This window comes from Malania oleifera, chromosome 4, assembly GCF_029873635.1.
Source record: "Malania oleifera isolate guangnan ecotype guangnan chromosome 4, ASM2987363v1, whole genome shotgun sequence".
Classification (NCBI taxonomy): domain Eukaryota; kingdom Viridiplantae; phylum Streptophyta; class Magnoliopsida; order Santalales; family Ximeniaceae; genus Malania; species Malania oleifera.
Window position 1 is genome coordinate 3,791,474 of NC_080420.1, and position 21,995 is coordinate 3,813,468.

The 21,995-nt window shown below is 39.4% G+C and overlaps 1 protein-coding gene across 1 annotated transcript; it reads right to left on the reverse strand.

The window, feature by feature from the left end:
• Positions 1-15,475: 15,475 nt before the first annotated feature.
• On the reverse strand, positions 15,476-17,577 carry LOC131153181 (cyclin-U1-1-like). Its single transcript, XM_058105311.1, has 2 exons — positions 17,066-17,577; positions 15,476-16,055 (listed from the first exon to the last, which is right to left on the reverse strand). Exons 1-2 carry the CDS (start codon positions 17,482-17,484, stop codon positions 15,803-15,805), a joined length of 672 nt encoding a protein of 223 aa, XP_057961294.1. The 5' UTR covers positions 17,485-17,577; the 3' UTR covers positions 15,476-15,802.
• Positions 17,578-21,995: the final 4,418 nt, after the last annotated feature.

The window sequence follows — 21,995 nt, forward strand, 5'->3', positions numbered from 1 at the left end:
TAGGACCTTAGAAAGACCTTAGGGTGGTCGACCGACACCGGACTTTTTCGGTGTCTTCAAATTAGACCCCAAGTGACCTTAGGACACACACATATACACATATGTTTGTTAGGCACTTGAATAGGACTTGCCTGGGTCAATACGGGACCGAAATGCACAATTGGTGCACTTTCGGTCGACTGGCCAAAACAGTTCATTTTTGGCCTGGTCGACTGAACCATCTCTAGGTCAACGGTTTGACCAAGGCCCGATCGACTGAACTTCATAGTTCATTTCTTTCCGATCGACCGAATCACCTGAGAGTCAACATTTTGACCTCCCGGTCGACCGACCACTTTTTGTACTCCAACTACCTGGTCGACCGAAGGGTTTTGGGAGAATTCCCAGTGGTCTGGTCGACCGAGCCCTTCAGTTCAAAAAGTCCCGGTCGACCGAATCTCGGAAATTTGGAAAATCGCCTTGCCCCAGTCGACCGACCATTCAGTTCAAAAGTCCCCTAATCGACCAAGTCATTTGAGTCCTGGTCGACCGAACCATTTCTGGTCGATTGGACCTCTCGGGTTGCTCCTATTTTTTTTACCGCGATTAAATGGTTTAAGCAGGGTTAAAATATTTGAAAAGTCATTAAACTTTCCTAATTATTCCAAATAGGTCCCCAACGGTTATATTTCAAGGGTTGTCTATACATACCCCCTCATTTGGGATAATTAGCAGTGGATTAAAAATATTGATTAAGAGAAATTCTCTAAAAATCCTAAATCCTATAATACTCATATCCAATCCCCATTCACTCATGCTTACCTTCTTCGATCTCTTAAATCCTCTGTAAGTCGATTGAGTGTTTTTATTTGGTAGGTTTGCTCTCCCATTCATATTTGATTGATTTATTTTCATTGAGAGCTAAACCTAAGTATTCTTAGGAGACTTTATTAATAAGTCTATCCAAAGAAGACTTTGATAGATCTTCTAAGATTTGCACCTTCATTGCAATATCTTAAGAAGATTGTATTTGTATTTTGGTTGCAAAAACATTTTCAAATATCTACTGTATTTTTATCTTGAAAATATTTGATGAGATATTTGCTTGTGTGATAAAATCTTTGTTGCAATATTCGTTAACTCATATATCCCTTGCTGAATACAAAGATTGAATATCTTCTTGCAAACCAAACTTATACGTTGCTAGAGCTTCATATACATATATGTATTGAGAAAACTTGTTGATTGAAATATATGAAGTTTGGATAATATCTTTATTTGAGCACTTAGATTGAATATCCTGTGATAAAAAGAGCATTTAGGTTTGCACTCTCACGCACTCATTACAACGATAGTAAATCTATTTGAGAGTTGACATCTTAGACCACATTGAGCTTACATATTATATCATATTGTGGTGTATGTGATATTGCGCGTATCTGGGTACACATCTGTTTTACTTGAAAGCTTATTCATTGTACCATTTGATTGTATTTCAAATACTGTTGTATTTTCAGGCACGGGCCTGAAGAGGGAGACTAGCCCTGGAATAGTCCCGGATTGGCTTAGACCCGGTTAGGAAAGCTAGGTTCGTCGTCCTGTTAAGGCGTGTAGGTTGAGGTCAGCCCCGCTAATTGACCTGGTTAAGATTGAGGTCAGCCCTGTGTTAATTTGACCTGGTTGTAAACGGTGCCGCTCCACCCTTAAGTGAGCTATAAGTGGAATCCTCAAGCTTGCGAGCTTGAGGCGGGGACGTAGGCACAGTTGGCCGAACCTCGATAACATATCGTGTGTTTGCTTATATTTCTGCACTTTATATTTACTGCACGTGTATGTTATGGGTTAATGATGCGTATGACTTAATTTTCACAGTATATTTATCTACGCGTTTGGAAATTGCATAGACTAATCCTAGGTTGTGTACATACCGTTATTGCATAGATCAACCTAGGTGAAAAAGTTTTTAAAATTCCAATTCACCCCCCCTCTTGGGAATACACCAATTCTAACAACTTTCCCTACAACCTGAAATCTCTCTCTCTCTCCTCACGTTCTCTCTCCCTCTCTCCTCGATTTCATGGCGGATTTTCGCCCGATCGAAAATCTAAAGGTACCACTAGACTCCATTCGCTGCTGCCATCATTTCTACCGAAGTAGATCGGTGGTAGGAGCGGCGTAAGCGTATTCCCTGGGGTAAGTCATTTTCCCCTTTTTCTTTAATTTCTTGCAAAATATAAGCCCAATTGACGAACGGACACCACCACGAGAATCTAGGGATGATTCTTTACAAGTCTAGTGGGACGAAATTCTCGTGGGGGTGTCGGGCCAAAACTCTAAATTTGGGGTGCGGCGATTATTAAGGGGCTTATTTTTAACTAATTAGCATTAATTTAGAAATGCTAAAATATTAAGCATCTGGGACTGAAGTAGGATTTCTCAAATTTAGGGTTCGGGTGAGCGCCGCAGGTGTAATTTTGGGACCCGCAGGCAAAATTTGAAAAATTAAGTAGGGATGTTAAATAATAGTTTAAATATTAATTTGAGGTATATGGAGCCTAGGGAAGGCTAGATGAATATTATTTTGGAGAAATAGATTAATTAATCTAGGGAAATGTAAATTTCAGGAGTTGAATTTCAGGCGCTAAGGGCGTAGGATTTGGGTCCTAAGGAATTTCTCAGTAGCCAGGTAAGGGAATAAACTAAAGCAGATGTTTTCCATGCAAGTTATTATTATTTATTAGCACATTTATTTTCGAAAAAGCCTATGTTATATTTGTTTATCATATATGAAACGTATGTTTGGAAAATACTGCTATTGTGAGTAAAATGTATATGTACGTATGAGATGCTAGAAAATCATGATTTTAGTACGACTTTTAAGAGAGCATGTGTGGCATGAATATTATTTTACGTGAAATGAGATAAGATATGAAAGTTTTTATGAGTAAAACACGTTTTCAGGTATTATGAAACAATGAGTTATATTGTGATGATTTTGATGATTGTATGATGAACGATGTATTTTCAGAATGTATATACCTGAAACAGTTTTGATGTGAGGCCATATGTATGTTATCGGCACGAGGCTGTATTTATATTATTGCCGCGAGGCCATATTTACTATGATTTTGGCGCGAGGCCATATGTATGATTTCGGCGTGAGGTCGTATCTATGTTTTCAGCACGAGGCCGTAATGATGTTACGTATGATCATGTATTATATGTTTTCACAATCAGGATGTTAGTTTAGTTAAGACCAAGAGCTCGGTACTGTAGCTATTGGTTAATTTTGGCACGCGACCTTATTAGTGCTACCGTCCCACGAGGGGATGGGAGATGGATAGTCGATGTGGCTTTCAGTAGAGTGTGGACATCCACCTGGCAGTCCAGACCAGGGTTTGGTGGGCCCATCGTACTTACAGACATATTTAATTTGGCAGTGGTCGGCCAGCCATTGTCGGGTCCCGCCTTTGGGCTGCACAACCTGTCATGGGGGGTAATACATGACACGAGCTAGCTATTCATCCTGGGTTTGTTTTCAATACTACAGTTATAACAGATGATTTTATGTATGTTATGATTTATTAACAGTTGTGAAAATATATGTTTACCTAGTACGATATGATGATGTTTATAGAATTATGAAATGTACTGTATACGTTTAAATGCATTAAATATTCATGTTGCCACACAGCTGTATTTAGTTTATTTTCCCTTATTGAGAAGTGTTTCACCCCCAAACTTAATTAATTTTTTTAGGAGCCCCTGAGAGACCGGCGGGTCAGGGCCACCGTTGAGCTAGTGAGATTACCCTGTGAGAAGGGTAAGATTTTGTAATAGGGCCAGAATTATTTTTGTGATTGACCCTAGAGATATTGTGATGTATGTGAGGATATATAGAATGCTCTAGTATTATGTTTTATGACTGGATGTTTAAGATTTTATGTTTACTGCTGCTAGTTTTTCCGCTGTGTTTGACAGGTGTCCCCGCTACCCACGGGTTCGGGTTGACCATTTTATTTATTATGTGATATTTTATGTTAAGAAATTGAGGGTTGTTACACATACATACATACATACATGTATGTATGTTTCCCCTTTTTTTGCATAATAGATCCATTTTCCACTTCTAGCCCTTCCCTTAATTTTATAAATCTTTATTTCCAACAGGATAAGGGCACGGACAAAGAAATTGTTGTGGCAAATGATGTTTTGAGATTCATCGAGGACTATAAGATTGAATGTAAATGCACAAGCAAAAATCTCAGGTGAGGCTTGGACAACTACGATGCTTGAATAAGAATAGGAATGTGCTACTGCTGGTCTACAAACCAGTTGCTCATCTTGGGAAAAAATGGAAAAAACCGCCCATGTTCGATACCAGCAGCAGCCATGGTAGCTCTGGGCATGCAAGCTGGTCTCCCATTTTATTTCCCTTCTAAATAATGCGGCAAGGTAGGAGGGATTGGTATGGATCAATTTTTACTGTGTTAAAGCTCCTCTCTAGAACTGTAAATGGACTCCCAGGCCCTAATTTTCCCTAGGCAAGAAAATTTTCCAAGAAAATCTACTTCTTTGTGTTAGGGGTGGATCTAGAAGCAACAATCACACATGGAAAAATAAACAAACAAAATGGAACACCATATTTACGTGGTTCGGTCGAATCAACCTACGTCCACGGAGCACACACCACTTTACTATAACCGAGAGAACAATATAAGGAGGAGGAGGCTACTGGCTTCAACTCAACTCTCTTCTCTTTCTCTCTCTCTCTCTCACAACACACTCTATGCACACAACTCTGCTCTACGCACCATACTACACACTACTCTCTCTACACAACTCCACACACATTACACACACACACACACGTCACACACACACACACACACACACACATATACAGACATGTAGATAGGGGGTAAAATTCAAAGGTTGGTGGCTTAATGTTAGCCATGGTAGGCAAGGTAGGTGGAGGGCTGATGGTCTCCATTTACTGTAGGTCTCCATTTCAATGTAAGCTGCGGGGGAGGTACTGCCGTCTCCACATACTGTGTGCAGCTCAACAATCTCCCACTTGGAGATGGAGACACCATCTCACCTAGTGTATAGGCAAATGATGAGTTCATATCTATCTTCAAGCATGAAGACCAACTAAAGCTGAGCACAACTTCAGCTTCTATGTAGTCATCACCTTCCTGTCTGCTAGATTCCTATAGACTAATCTGATGGTTGTCAGCTTCAAAAATGGTGTAAAGATGCTGGTGTAGTCAATCTCTTCCTTTTGTTCGAAGCCTTTAACTACCAACTGAGGCTTGTACCTTCCGGAGTCGTCATGCTCCTCTTTGATCATGTACACCCACTTATCGTGAAGGACCTTCTTACCTTTAGGCAACTCAGCTAGGTCCCACGTTATGTTAGAGGTGAGGGACTTCATCTCGTCCTTCATCGCAAGCTCCCACTTACTCACATCTGCCATCTGACATGCTTCATCATAACATTCAGACTCTCCTCCATCTATAAGAAGTAAATAATCTATATACCTTCTATTTGGTACATAGGGCCGAGAAGATCTCCTAAGCTCTAGAGCTGGAGTAGGAGGCGGTGGTATGACGATCTGCTCCATTAGTTCCTCCGCCTGAGGATTTTCAGCATTCTGCAACTGTGTCCCAACATCTTCTGAGACATCATCCATATCTACATAGGTTGACTCTCTCTGAACTGGTTCAGTGAATTCTGTTGTGTGCCTGTCTCTGTACATCACTTGTTCGTTGAAAATCACATCTCTGCTTCAGATTAACTTCTTGTTTTCATCATCCCAAATGCGATACCCATATTCATCTTCACCGTAGCCGACGAAGGTGCATTTTTGGGACTTAGGATCAAGCTTATTTCTGACATGATCACTGATATGTACATATGCAATACAAAAAAAAAATTTCAAATGTGAAAGTCTCACCTCTTTTCCGCTTCATACCTCTTTTGGTATATGGTGGTCCACTGGTACTAATGGACCCCTATTAATCAAGTGTGCCGCTGTGCCGACTACTTCTGCCCAAAATTGCAATGGTAAGCTTGACTGTATATGCATGCTTCTGGCTCTTTCAGTCAAAGTTCGGATCATTCGCTCGGCTATGCCATTGTGCTGAGGTGTACCTGGCATAGTTCATTCATCCTGATACCGTGCTCATAGTAGAATTTCTTGAACCCGGTGTCTTGAACTCACCATCGCCATCTGTTCTCAGCTTCTTGATTCTCAAACCAGTTTCATCTTCAACCATAGCTTTCCATACCATGAAATCATCAAATACTTCTGACTTATACTTCAAAAAGTAAACCCACACCTTCCGAGAGTGATCGTCAATGAACGTGACGAAGTAATTCCTTCCGCCTATGGATGAGACGGGCATCGGTCACCATACGTCTGAGTGGACTAGTTCTAGTCTCTTCTTATTTGGGGGATGGGTGTTTTTTTGGAAACTGACCCTCTTCTGTTTCCCAAATATGCAATCCTTGCACATGTCAATCTCGACCGACCATAGACCACTCAATTTTTCCTTTGAGTGCATCACCCTGAGTCCTTTCTCGCTCATATGACCTAGTCGTTGGTGCCAGATGTTGCTGTTGTCATTTCCTGCAGCAACTTAAATAGACATGGAGGCATTGGAGGTTAGATAAAGTGTTCCGCTTTTCTTACCTTGCGCAATCGTTAGTACACCCTTTGAAACCTTCCATTCATCGCCAATGAATGTCGTCATGTATCCCTCATCTGCCAGCTGACCAACTAAGATCAAATTCTTCCTCAAGTTTGGAATATATATCTAACATCCTTCAACTTCCATACTGACCCATTTATCTTGATCTTCACAACTCCCTTGCTGGCTATGTCACAAGGTTTATCGTTGCCAAAGTACACCTTACCGAAATTACCTGGTGTGTACTCCTTTAGACAATCTCTATTGCAAGTGGCATGAAATAAGGCTCCAGAGTCTAAGACCCAAGACTCCTACTTGCTCTCCAAAGAGCATATCAATGGATCTTTTTCTCCTGAGGAAGAGGTGAGATTTGCTTTTTTCTTCGCGTCAAATTCCTTTCTCGGACTTTTGCACTAGTTTCTGAAATGCTCGACCTTTCCACAATTCTAGCACTCAACTTTCTTTGTGCCCTGGGAACCTCTAGGATTTTTGGATCTAGATCGCTTGGTCCTAGATCTGCCACAATTGTTTGATCTTCCATGCCCGTTTCCTTTTCCTTGACTTTCCATATCCAATGCTAAACTTGAAGTGGAGGCATTGTTTGACTGCATCCTAATCTCTTCTGTCAAAACCATGTTGATGACCTCATCATATTTCAGTGTCGATTTTCCTGTGGAGCTACTGATTGCAGTAACAATACATTTCCAACTCTCAGGAAGCTGACTGAGAATCAGTAGGGCACGAATCTCACCGTCAAATGTAATTCCAACTGAGGCGAGTTGATTTGACAGCTCATTGAAATTATTCAAGTGTCCGCAGAAGCTATCACCTGTAGACATGCTCATGGCAAACAATATTTTCACCAAGTGTACCTTATTCGCGGCTGATGGGTACTCGTACATTTTGGATAGCGCATCCATAAGTGACTTGGTGGTTGTCAAGTGCTTGATGTTGAAGACAAAAGACTTTGTCAACATCATTCTGGATAGCTCCGAGAGCTTCATGGTCAAGCAACTCCCACTCATTCTCCTTCATGGATTCTGGCTCCTGCTCCAATGGTAAGTGCAACTCCTTGCCAAACATGTAACGACCCGGTCCTTTATACGGATCTAGGTGTCACTCTTTCATTACATAATATCTATATCTGTTCAAGATATGGAAACAACCCGCCCTAAACAGGGACATACGGGTGTAAATAATACATAATCATGATGTAAATGTCGCGGAAAAACATAAACATCCATTGGGATTACTACTAGCCTTATACCAGAGTTCACTAATACATCCATAATTTACATACATTCGGACTTAGAGTGATCGTCATATTACAACCCTCCAAAAAGGACTTTCATCAAGTTTAGTACAAAATTTAGATGCTTACGTAAGCTAACGAAAATAACCTCCCTAGTCCCTGTCCGGAGGTAACCCTGGCAAGTCCTCTAGAAACACGTCAGGGAACTCACACACTACAGCAATTGTTTCCAACTTATTTTCTTCAATCGGCGTATCTTTCAAAAATGCCAGATACCCTTGGCAGCCATCTAAGAGTAGCCTCCTAGCTTACAAAGCTGAAAGGATTCGTGGTGTAGAACCCCTGGAATTTGAATTCCTGCTCCCCTGGTGGTTTAAACAACACCTCTCGCCTGTGGCAATCAATACTAGCATAACTGATCGACAACTAGTCCATCCCAAGGATGATATCAAAACCATGCATGTCATAGACCACTAGGTTAACTAGTAGTATTCTTCCCTGAATTTCCACAAGGAAGTTACGGACTAACTTACTACACCCGACTGCAGACCCAGATGGCGTAGTCACCACCAGTTCATAATCCAACAGTTGCACCTCCAAACCACATAGTTTAACAAAATTACGGGAAATAAAAGAATGCGTAGCTCCATAATCAAAAAGTACTACAGCTTCATGAAAAAACACATAAATAGTACCTGTGACCACGTCACCAGCATTCTCAGCGTCACCAGGAGTCAGAGAATATACCCTAGCCTGGGCAGTACCCCCCTGCTGACTGCCACGCTGTGTCGGAGCATTCCCTCGGTATTACTGCCGTGTGACTCCATCATTCCTCTGCCTCGTACAATCTCTCATTTGATGTCCTTGTCTACCACACCGCATACAGGCTCCCGTAGACAACCAACACTGCCCCTGGTGTTTCTTACAACATAAAAAGCAACGTGGAACACTTGCGGCACTCTGGGACGTGCCACCACTATTTTTCTTCCACTTACTCTGTCCTGCCCCAGATGAATAATTAGGAGGCGCTGGTCTCTTCTTCGTAACCCGAACTTCTGCATCCTCTAGTAAACACTCCTCTTCTACCGTGGCTTTATCAACCAACGTAGCAAAATCCTGCAACTGCATAATCGACGTCTGCTTACGGATCTCGCTCCTTAGACCCCTCTGAAACTTCCAAGCCTTCTTTGCTTCGTCAGGAATCACGAATGGAGCAAATCGAGACAGCTCCTGAAACTTGGCAGCGTACTGCTGCACTGTCAGTGAACCCTGCATCAAATTCATAAATTCCTCCATTTTTGCGTTTCTAATTGTGGCCGAAAAATAACGTTCAAAGAAGAGCTCTTTGAATCGGGCCCATGTTAACACTATCGGTATTGGTCGGTTCTCCTCCATCTGCTTTACCGACCCCCACCATCTCTCAGCCTCCCCTACCAACTTGAACGTGGTGAAGGTGACTTTCTGCTTTTCAGTGCAGTTTAACACACCTAAGATCTTCTCGATCTCCTAGATCCAATTCTCAGCACGAACTGGATCTGTACCACCCACAAAAGCAGAGGGCTTCAATCTGGTGAACTGCTCAATGGAGCAACCCAACTCAGTCATAGGACAATCCTGCCCTCTATTCGTACGCACTACCTCAGCCATAAGCTGCTGTGCGAATTCACGTAACACACTAGTAGAGTCGTTACAAGCCTCGGGCCGGCACCCTGACTACTACTGCCACCTATATTGGTAGTGATATCCTTGGATTCCATCCTGAAAACATTTACAAGAATCCATTAGAAGGTAATAGCCTAAGCATCAACTAACACTATCATACTATAGACTCAGTTCCTTAAATCCACATCCTGAATATCGATGTACTCCATTAATTTAACATCATCATTCTAACTCAAGTTCTGCCCTTCCACTTGGAAACAACACCATCAATAGATTGCCATGATTTTTTGAACCCTTCGAATGATCTAGAAAAACACGGAAGTCTGCCAATTGTTTTCGTCTCTAGGTATACAAAACAAAACTCAACGTCATATCCATGTCCTATACTCTGGTATATTCTAGACTGTAACAACTAGCAACTTCTTAGTTTAGCACATATCCCGAACCAGGTTGCATGAATCAAACCATACTTCCGACTGGCTACGGGCTTTGAAACCAACTGTAACGACCCGGTCCTTTATATGGACCCAGGTGTCACTCTTTCATTACATAATATCTATATCTGTTCAAGATATGGAAACAACCCGCCCTAAACAGGGACATACGGGTGTAAATAATACATAATCATGATGTAAATGTCGCGGAAAAACATAAACATCCATTGGGATTACTATTAGCCTTATACCAAAGTTCACTAATACATCCATAATTTACATACATTTGGACTTAGAGTAATCATCATATTACAACACTCCAAAAAGGACTTTTATCAAGTTTTACAAAATTTAGATGCTTACGTAACCTAACCAAAATAACCTCCCCAGTCCCTTTATCTACTAGGACCGACGCACGGACGGACCTGAAAACAAAGGTTGTAAGATAGGGTGAGACACCTCTCAGTAAGGAAGAAGGAGTTACAACAGTGTGTGACTGCATACATGCATATTTTCATTCAACATCTGGAATATAAATCAAATATTTTCAATACAGTAATGCATCAGGTATATCATTATTCATATTACAAAATTCCCACATCTGTCTTTCGACCATTTAATGATTTATCAGATGACCATCAGCAAAATATCCCTATAACCAGTTTTACCCCGTGGCTCAGGTTGTGCACTAGTACTCGTCTAATGCCCTGTTCGTGTAGACACTGCCGAGTACCTACATACGAACCGATTGCCCCCATTGGCCCAATATCAGCCAATGGTTTCACCTTGCTAGCCGACCATCTTGGTACCCACATCGTTTAATACGTGTGGTTGCACGTGTACATCTAGCTACGATATCGTGCCATATCATATAACAGTGGTTTCATTTCACCCTGCAAAGAAAGTATTTTTCAACCCTCCCGGGACTCTCAAGCTGTGGTTCTGTGTATCATAAATTCAATTTATACAAATATGATTTTATCTCCCATAATCTATATCAATAGTATAGAAATAATTCCAGCGGGTTCAAACTGGCGTCTTTCCACCTGGTTTACCCCTCTTTGTTTACTAATGCGGCTCGGTGTATCACCAGCCTCTGTTTATCACATTGTCAGTATAAAAAATTGGAATTTCATTCCCGTATTCTATATCAGTAGTATAGAAAATACATTCATTTCCATTTCAACATATATCACACAAGTTTAATACAAAAACCCGCTAAATGATAGAAATTCAATATACATAGTTTAACTAAATAAATAAAGGAATCGAGCCTCTCCTACTATAGTATAAACACAAATAAAGATGTTTGTAAACTTTGGAGATCATACGTCGAAATCCTCGTTTTTACCAAAAATCGTAAAATCGTCAAACCGGCATTTCTACTCCGTAGAATTTCACAAATAAGCAGCTAAATCATACATAATAACGTAAACTAGCTTTTTAGCGGTTTAATTTTCCAAAATAACTGTTGTAATCAAATTCCCCTTACCTTATATTCGAAATGAAACTTCGTACGAAAACGGTCCAAAACGACAACCCGAGATCCCGAAAACCTAAAACCACAGAACATAACCTTACTATGTTTTCTACTGCTATCCAAATATCCAATCAAAATTAGGATCAGATTCCTACCTCGATTCTTGGGAAAACCCAAAACTCTCCGAAACGATGATCCGATCCACTAAAAGTGTAGAGTTTCCTCTTCTGATCCACGCAATACTCTCCGTTTTTGGAAACGGATGACAAACGTCGAAGGATCTTAGAGAGAGAGAGAGAGAGAGAGAGAGAGAGAGAGAGAATGAGAGAGGATAAGAGAATTTATAGAATAAATCCTTACTTAGCCCTTAAGTAATCTAAATAAATATCTCCTCCAAGATATTTATATATAAATATCTAAAAATATCTCTTTTCAAAATATCTTATCCAAAATATCTTTTTTCTTTCTTTTTTTTTTTTCTTTTTCAGGGTCGAGTTACTACAAAACAAGTAGTTTTCAATTTGCATTTTCCAAAAACTGAAGTTCGTGCCATCAAACATCTCGATTTATGGGCTTTTTTCGTTCGACATCTCGATTCACTGATCTAGAGATAGAATTAGCTTAAACGGACAGTATAGTTGGATCCAAAACAGCCAAACACCTTAGAAATGGTTCAAGTCATTTGAAAAACAGACCCAAAATGGCTTCGAAAAGCCCGATAAAAAATTTGGTCAAACCTGGTCAACTATAACGAAATATTCCTCTAGCTAACGGAATATTCTTGACGGCGTTAGTGACGCAGTTTGCTGATGTGGTAGTGTGGGGCCCACTACTGACGTGGCACTGTGGAGCCCACCTACTAGCGTGTTACTATGGGTCCGAACTGCTAACGTGGTAGTTGATGTGGCATGGGCCCAAGGTGACGTGGCGACTGACTCTGTCGCTGATTAGGCGATGACGCGACTACTGACTAGGCTGCTTACTCGGCGCCACGTGGCACTGACATTGTGGTTGACTGGGCGCTAACGTTGCAAGCTGACTGTGCACTAACTGGGCGCTAACGCGGCACGGGGCCCGACTGACGTGTTGAATGATGTGTCGCTGATGTGGATCGTCTTCTACCTTTTGTTCGTTCGCCGGTCGTTTGTCGGCTCGTGGATGCGCGTGGGATGACTTACCGACTGTTTGCCGACACGTGAAGGCGCGTGGGAGCGCTTGGAAACGTCGTTTTGACGTTGGCGACGGGTTGAGGCCCGTGCGGTGCCATTTGAGCTCATTTCAAGCTCTTGTTACTACCGTTGGCTTCATCTCGACGAGAGGAACGCGATGGTGGCCTCAAAATTGAATTTTGAGCCACTAGATAGAGACTCAAATCTAGGAATTTTTCTCCGATCTAGCAATTTTGCTCCAACCTTGCTCCGATGTCAATTGTTGGGGGTGGATCTAGAAGCAACAATCACACACGAGAAAATAAACAAACAAAATGGAACATCGGATTTACGTGGTTTGATCAAATCGACCTACGTCCATGGACCACACACCACTTTACTATAACCGGGAGAACAATACAAGGAGGAGGAGGCTACTGCCTTCAACTCAACTCTCTTCTCTCTCTCTCTCTCTCTCTCTCTTTTTCACAACACACTCTTTGCACACAGCTTTGCTCTACGCACCATACCACACACTGCTCTCTCTGCACAAGTCCACACACATTACACACACATCACATATACATATACATGTAGATGGGTGGTTAAAATTCAAAAGTCGGTGACTTAATGTCAGCCATGGTAGGCAAAGCAAGTAGAGGGCTGCTAGTCTCCATTTATTGCAGGCCTCCATTTCAACGTAAGTTGCAAGGGAGTTGCTACCGTCTCCACGTACTGTGCGTAGGTCAACACTTTGTTAGTTGCTTGTATATTATTAGGTGCCCTAATTGCCTAGCCGGAAAAAAAAAATTACCAATCAATTAACTCTTGGCTAACCTTTTTTAGTGCTAGCATAATTTCATTTCAAATACAAGCACCCACAAATGCACTATGCATGTTCAATAATCCTTGGTCCAAAATTTTTTATATATATAATTGATTTTCACATTTTGTTTTCTATTTTATGGGATATTTAGGCTTGTTTAATTACAAAAAACACTTTCTTTTGCATTTTAATTTTTTGAAGAATTACAAAACTGTCATCTTATTTTTCATTTTACAATATTTGCCCCAAGAACTTGAAAAATAGTGACAAATTTTAAAATTTTATGTTACGTTTGATTCAATGGAATAGCTATTCTTGGAATAACATGTAAAATTTGGAATAAAAGTAATAGTTATTCCTTGTATGTTCTTTGTTATTTCATTCAACATGCAATAATAAAGGAATATACATTTCCATTGTAAAATTTGAGAATATAATCCTTATCTATATTTTATTATGCATTTATAAAATGTTTTGCCTTATTTATTTTATTCTAACAAAAACCTACAGTAACTAATTTATTTCTAATAATAGAAATTTAACAAATCCTATGTAACGTTAAATTCTTCTAAAAAAAAAGATTATAAAATAAAGTTTTTTCTACAATTATTTTTTGTAAGGAATACTTCAGCTTCAATCTATTAATAGGCAGGCTGAAGGCATAACTAGGTGACTGAAATTACTTCTACAACTAAATTAACCATTAATAGTTTTTGGCCTTTTCTATGTTGTCATTACTTTTATTTGCTCAACAAATATTTGTTTGGTTTGTAGAATACTATTTTGTTATGTATGTTGAAAATTAAATTTGATTGGAGTGGTCGGCAGCCGTATCAACCAGGCGCTTTTGTTGACATTGGAGATCGGCGGCCACCAACCCTTCACCAACTTCAACCCACCATTGTTAATTATAATCTTCACCTATCATCCATCATTTGCTATATATAGATGTATGTGTGTAATGTAAGGTGTGGTCTAAAGAGAGACATTAATCCGTGAGAAGAAGTGTTTGTGTATTTTGAATTCCTCTGTAATTTTTTTCAGATTGAAATCAATTGAGTGTTGTGCAAATTGAGTGTAATCCTCACTGAGTTTCAATTACAACCAGTGATTGAGTGAGTCCCCTCCACCTATCAATGTCCCGTTTAGAATTCAAAAATTTTTAGGAAAAGAAAAAGAAAATATTGAGAAATTTATATTTCCATATTTGGTTATTAAAAACAAGTGCAGAAAAAATAAAGAATATATCAAATTTATCAACACAATTTTAATTTCACACATTATTAATATTTATTTTTTCTTTATTTTTAGTCATACTAAAACAATCTTTCATTTTTTATGGTATTTATTAAGGAAGGAAAATATAAAGAAAATGAGTTCTCTCCTTATTTTCTTTTTCTTTCTTTTTCTCAAGAAAATTTTTTGATCTAAACAAACCCTTAGGGTTTATTTAGATTAACAATTCAACTTGGGAAACTGGAAGAAAAAAAAAATAAAGAGAAATTCATTTTTCCTTATATTTTCTTTCTCTATTATATATTATAAAAAATGAAAGTTTGTTTTGATATGACTACAAATGATAAAAAAATAAATAAATAAATAAATATTAATAATCTGTAAAATCAAAATTTTATCCATAAATTTAGTAAATTTTTTTCCTTCTTATTTTTCTTGATAATCAAACATGAAAATGTAGATTTCTTGATATTTTCCTTAATATTTTTTGAGTTCTAAACAGAGTTTTAGGAATTTGAGGAGAGCAGAAATAATTTTTTTTAGGAAAACAACAATCTTGAAAGAAGCAATTAAGGTAGAATAACATTTGTATCACTGTATCCAACATGAAATAAGAAAAAGAAAAAACATTCTCATGGTGAAATTTGTAAATAGTCATTGAATGATCATTAAACGCAATCATATAAACGTTCTCATGGTGAAATTTGCAAATAGTCATTAAATGATGATCAATCACAATCATATAAACATTCTCATAGGGAAATTTGCAAACAGATCATCAATCGCAATCATATAAATACTCTGATAGTGAAATTTACAAATAGTCATCAACTGTAATCATATGGATGATTATTCGGTAAACCAAATATAATCTTATCAGAGACTATTTTAGCCGAGAGTGGAAATTTTTTCATAATGTGAGATAAAATGCAAAGAGTTCATTACAAGAACCAATAGAACCGAGATAAGGAATCATGCTAAGATGGTACCCTTGAATTTTGAGTACTCTTCATCGTTACAAACTTTTTTTCTCACTATGAATTTATGGACTTTTGGTGTGTGTGTGTGTGTGTGAGAGAGAGAGAGAGAGCTAGGGTTGGGGATCGTGTAATGGAATTTCAGGAATGTGATGAACAGGGGTGGGTAGTGAGGGCGACCTAGGGACATTCTGGGAGATGCCATTCCACAGCATTTCTTTTTCCAAGTGGAGGCAGTAGCTCTCAAAAACCCTAGAGCTCACCATCACTCCATAATCCAACATCGACAGCAGCTCCAGCTCTAGCCTGTTCAGCTCTGCGTTGCTCACTCCCCCAACCCTAGCATAGAACGCATTGTTGTAATGCCTGCACCATAGGATAAGGATAGGACACCCTTTCATTAAATTGCACAAACAAATTAATTAGGGTTTTTGCCCATTAGGCAAAAACTAGATTTGGATTGAAAGGCTTAGAAAAAAAAATAGCAAATTTAACTGTGTTTGGTGCAATAATACGGAGCGATCGATCGCTTATGGTATTCTATTTTTCGTGCTAAAATTTTTCTTTTTAGCTATTCTTTGGTCGAGTACTAGACTACATATCATTCACATTTTCACATGTATAAGATAAAATGGATAAATTAATTTTTGAGAGCATAGATTTCAAACATTATATTTGGATTTGGATCTGTCACTAAACTTCAATCCATGTCTTTGAAAATCAAGATTAGAAAATTAGGTCTTTCAATGCTAATGTTAACCTTTCATTATAACAGTAAAAGAAAAATAAAAAATAAAGCCTCCCCGGGCATGGCATGGTGGAAAACAGTTAGGCACTCAAGTATGAGTAGCGGGGGTTCAACTCTAGGTAGATGCACTAGCCAGCGATAACTGTGGATGGTGAATTACAGTAAGCCAGCGGTGACCGTGGTTGGTAAAGGAGTTGTGTCCTGAGGGTTGAGTTGGTCATATGTCTAACTTGACTGTGAGTAGACTGTGACCGTATTCGGATTAACTTGGAGGGTGAACCAATGGGGAGGGCCACCGTCCCATGGATTTGGTGCCGCATCGGGGAGTCCGAAAGACTCATAAATGGCTATACCAAAAAAAAAACATTTTCTGCTTTTTAATGATTTCAATTCTCAAAAATGAGTAAGTCTACTATTCCCACTCTAGATAATGAATGGCATTTTTACTATCACAAAAATCTTAAAGATATTAGCAATTAGGAATCACTTATCACTCAATCACATTCAAAAAAATTAAGTTGAAGTTAGTCAATTGAATCAAATCTAATTCAATAATTATAAATTTTATCAAAAATGGACTGGAGCTTCAAAATTTTAGAGGGAGAGGGAGAGAGGAGAGAGAAAGTACACATCATCCAGCATCTTAGAAGCAAGCATGACACTTGTCACGAGCAACCTGTGGACATTGAGGGAGACGAGGAGGAACCGAGGGTGTCTGTGCACCATCCTGTCAATATAGATATACCCAACCACAAGGCACGCCGGGCTGCAACTGCAGTACTTGTACAACCTCTCCACGTACTTCGCCAAGCTTATGTTCGGCGCTCTCGCACCGTGAAACGCCCTCAGCCTCCGCGAGCTGCCATTGTCGTCGTCGTCGTCGCTCGCCCCGCTGTCGACCGCCAGCCGATCGTTCCGAGCTACCAGCTTCTCCAAGACGAAAGACAGCGCGGCTAGCACCCTCGGCGTGCCCGCTTCGGCTTCGCTCGGCTCCGGCTGCAGGTGGTTGGAGTCGGTGTCCTCGCGGTTGCCGCCGGCGTCTGACATTTACATCATGCTTGGCGAGGAGAATGGGGGAGTGTTTGCTCGATGCTACGAGTGGTTAAGAGTGCTCGTATCATATCTGCTTCTAAGAGGTGAGAAAAATATCAGCCATTCTTTCATTTATTTATTTTTTTATAAAATTCTATAATTAAATAATAAATTTTTTTACTAAAATTAGAAATTTTATATTGGCATTTTTTTTTTCATGTTAAAATAGGTGAGGAAAAAAAAAGGTTAAATGTGTCATGTGCAACTTGTATGAAAATAATATTATATAAAATATATTTTTAATTCTTAATATATATATACATTTAAAAATCAATGATTTATTCTCATAATTGAATTTAATATTTATATATTATTATAGATAAGAAATTCAATAAATAATATTTTTTTTTTGTTTTTTTATCTTGCAAAAAAATATTAATATTTGATTTCCTCTAATAAAAATATTTAGTATTTTTTTTTTCAATTTTTAGATTGTGTTTTTTCTTACCAAAGATATTGTAGACACCCCAATTTTAATCAGACCTTTTCAAGGAGACCTCATGGCAAACCTTCCCACACTATTTGTGGACCCCACACTTCCTTATAGGTCCCACTCTATTTGTAGACCCCACACATCCTTGAAGGTCTTACCTTGTTTGTGGACCCTACACATCCTTATAGGTCCTACGCTGCTTATGGACCCCACACATCTTTGTGGGCCCCACTTCTACAGCTCAAATTCCTACATCCGGTGCACGTTACCCCCTTTAATACACTAGCTCGGGTTCGTACATCCAGTACACGTTACCCCCTCTGGTACGCTAACTCGGATTCCTACATCCGATGCACGTTACCTCCTTTGGCATACTTGTGTCTGCTAGCTCGGGTTCCTATAACCCTTAAATGGCTTGTGGACCCCACTTCTCCTAGTACGCTAGCTCGAATTCCTACATCCGGTACACGTTACCCCCTTTGGTACGCTAACTCGAATTCCTACATCCTTTTAGAATGCTTATGCCTACTGGCTCGGGTTCCCATAACCCTTAAATGGCTCGTGGATCCAATATGTGTTGTGGGCCCCACATCTCCTGGTACGCTAACTCGGATTCCTACATCCGATGCACGTTACCCCCTCTGGTACGCTAGTTCGGATCCCTACGTTCGAGGCACATTACCTCTTTTGGCATGCTTGCACCTGCTAGCTTGGGTTCCTATAATCTTCAAATGGCTCGTGGACCCCACATGGCTTGTGGGCCCCACATCTCCTGATAAGCTAATTCGGATTCCTACATTCGATGCATGTTACCCCCTGGTACGCTAGTTCGGATTCCTACATCCGATGCACGTTACCCCCTAGTATGCTAGCTCGGATTCTTACATCCGATGCATGTTACCCCCTCTGGTACGCTAGCTCAGATCCCTACACCCGATGCACATTACCTCTTTTGGCATGCTTGCACCTGCTAGCTCGGGTTCCTATAACCCTCAAATGGCTCGTGGACCCCATATGACTTGTGGGCCCCATATATCTCCATTGGACCCCACATGTTTTGTGGGCCCCGCCTCTCTTGGTACGCTAGCTCGGATTCCTACATCAGATGCACGTTATCCCCTTTAGTACGCTAACTCGGATCCACATATTCGGTGCATTGCTAGCTCGGGTTCCTGTAACTTTCAAACAGCTTGTGGACCCCACATGGCGCGTGGGCCCCACACATCTCCGATGGGCTCCGCACAGCTTCTAGGACCCTCATATTATTGTTATTATTATTATTTATTTTAATTTGTCAAATGCAAGCATGCTTTGTTCCCCCCATCATCACTCACCACATGTCATGTTTCCTCCCTTAATCATTCTTCTCATGCTATATTCCTTTCATCATTCTTCATCCCATAATTTTTTCCCCCCATCATCACTTACCACATGTCATGTTTCCTCCCTTAATCATTCTTCTCATGCTATATTTCCTTCATCATTCTTCATCTCATACTTTGTTCCCCCCCATCATCACTCACTTCATGTCATGTTATCTCTTTTTATCATTCTTCCCATGCTAATTTCCCTTCATCATTCTTCCCCCTATACTTGGTTCCCCCCATCATGACTCCCCTATGTCTTCTTTCTTGTACTTGCCCCAAGCTAAGTCTATAAATAGCCCTCTCATTCCAAGCACAAAGGAGGGGGGTTCTTGGTGGTGGTAAGGAGAAGATTTCAAATATTGAAGTTTTCTATTATAAGTTTGTGAAGTTAGTTTTTCTGAGTGAAGATCAAGAGGTCGACTGATCACGTTTCCTACCGGTGCTGAGTAACCTCATTTGAAGAAGGCACTCCGTAGTGCCTCGAGTCAAAGTTCAAGAACAACTCTCAGGAAGACGCTGTAGAGCGACCCTAGTAGACTCACCAACAGGAAAAGAAGATCGGAGTAGAGGAAAATGAAAGAAGATCAAGCGGTCGACTGATCCCGTTTCCTACCGGTGACCGGTCACCCCATCTGAAAAAGGTACTCCATAGTGCCTCGAGTCGGAGCTCAAGAACAACCCTCGGGAAGGCGTTGTAGACTAACCCCTGCAGATTCACAGGCAGGAGAGGAAGACCGGAGGAGAAAAAAACGATAGGTAAAACCAACGAACTTTCTCTTCCTATGTTACATCTCCGCCCCCTTTCCCAAACCGGCCTCTGCTGGTTTATTTGATTTTATTTCATTTTTTAATATTTTAAATAGCTTTTTTTTAACTCATAAAAACAAAATATATATATATATATATATATATATAAAAGACACAAAAATTTAGAAAAATTTTCAAAGAAAATTCCAAAATTTTTAAGGTTTTGAAACTTATTTACATTTGAAAATTTTTGAAAAAAAATCCAGGAAAGTATCCAACATGTTTGGCAAAGGTTAGATCTATTTCCTTACATTCAAAATTTTCAAAAATACATTCTAAAGTTATATCTTTAAAACTATGACTTTCATGATTGTTGTCTAAAATTCTGTTGTATTCGGAAGAATATTGGAAAACGCCAAAAAATCAATGGTCTCGACCAAGACCTTAAACTGGTTTTCCCCCAAACCGGCCAACGTTTGACCGGTTCACCATTCCCGGACTGGTTCACCTCGGTTTTCTCCATTTTGCTCGTATATTATTATTGTATCCATAAAATTCACAAAAATCACGAAATTTCCAAAATCCCAAAAATGTTTTCACATTTTGATTTCAACTGGTCTTATTTGTGTTATTTTGAAAGTTCGGGAAAAATCGTAAAAATCACCAAAAAAAAAAAACATTTTCACACTTAGGAAAAATAACAAAAATATTTTTAAGCACAGAAAATCATTTCAATCCCGGACAAATTTCAAAAACAAAAAAAAAACCTCCCGGAATAGTATATTTCCTACTTAGAAAAACTTATAGATTTCAAAACTCCCGGGAGTGTATTTTGTATCTTATTTTCGATTTTACTTCCTGATGATTGTAACCAAGGGCATTGACTCTTCTGGATATTGGATTGCCCCGGTTATGAGGGAATACCTATGAGGTATTTTCATTCTTTTGATTTTTGAAAGAGGTTAGTTTTTAAAGGTTCATCAAGTTTATTTCAGGGATAATTTTTGATTCATCTGGTACCGTTCGTAAGAACAGGCGCGTAGGGGGTGCTAATACCTTCCCATTGCGTAACCATACTCCCGAGCCTAACTTTGGTGACGTAGACCGATTCTACCCCTAATATGGCAGCAATCAAGTGTTCTAACCACACTTCAAAAGGTTAGTGGTGACTCCTTCACACATGTTTTCCATAGGAAATCACATTTTCAAAATAAACATTCATTTTTCCCAGTTCGCAAGCCAAACCCATTTTTAACCAGAGATTGGTTCTCTAGGCCGGGTCTGGGACGTCGCGACAGATATAACTATTATTTTTTGTTAGCTTTGGTGACTATATAATCATGTTTAATGTGTTTTGATGATATTAACCTATTTGTTGTTTCTAGTGTATTTTATCTTTGCAAATCTTGTTAAGTATAGGTATAAGTGACAAATACATAAAGGTATTGGTCAAAAGGCAAAGATGGGACCGAGTAGACGTCAAGTAGGAAAGTTCAGATGGACACTCACTCCGAAAGGACTCAAGCACATCCAAGGAAGCTTAATGTAGAACTATTTGTAATGAGGAGTGTTTGAGGTGGTATTCATTGTAATTCTTGCGGTTTTATTTCATATGATTTTTGAGCAAGAGTTGAGCAATTTGCACATGCATACTAGGACACAAGAGTATTAGGATTTCACTAAGTCACAAACTCAACATTCATAGTTTTCAAAATTAACTCACTGAGTTTGACAAAAGATTTCTATACTCAAAATATGTTTTCGTAAGGAACAAGTTTTTAACATATTTGTTTTATGAACATTTACACACTTAGTCCCGATTTTGTCAAAATAAGTTTTTTGTCCTAATACCTCAAGAAAGTCAAGTATATTTTTATAAAGGACATAGTAGCATATAAGATATCAAAATGAGCTTTTAA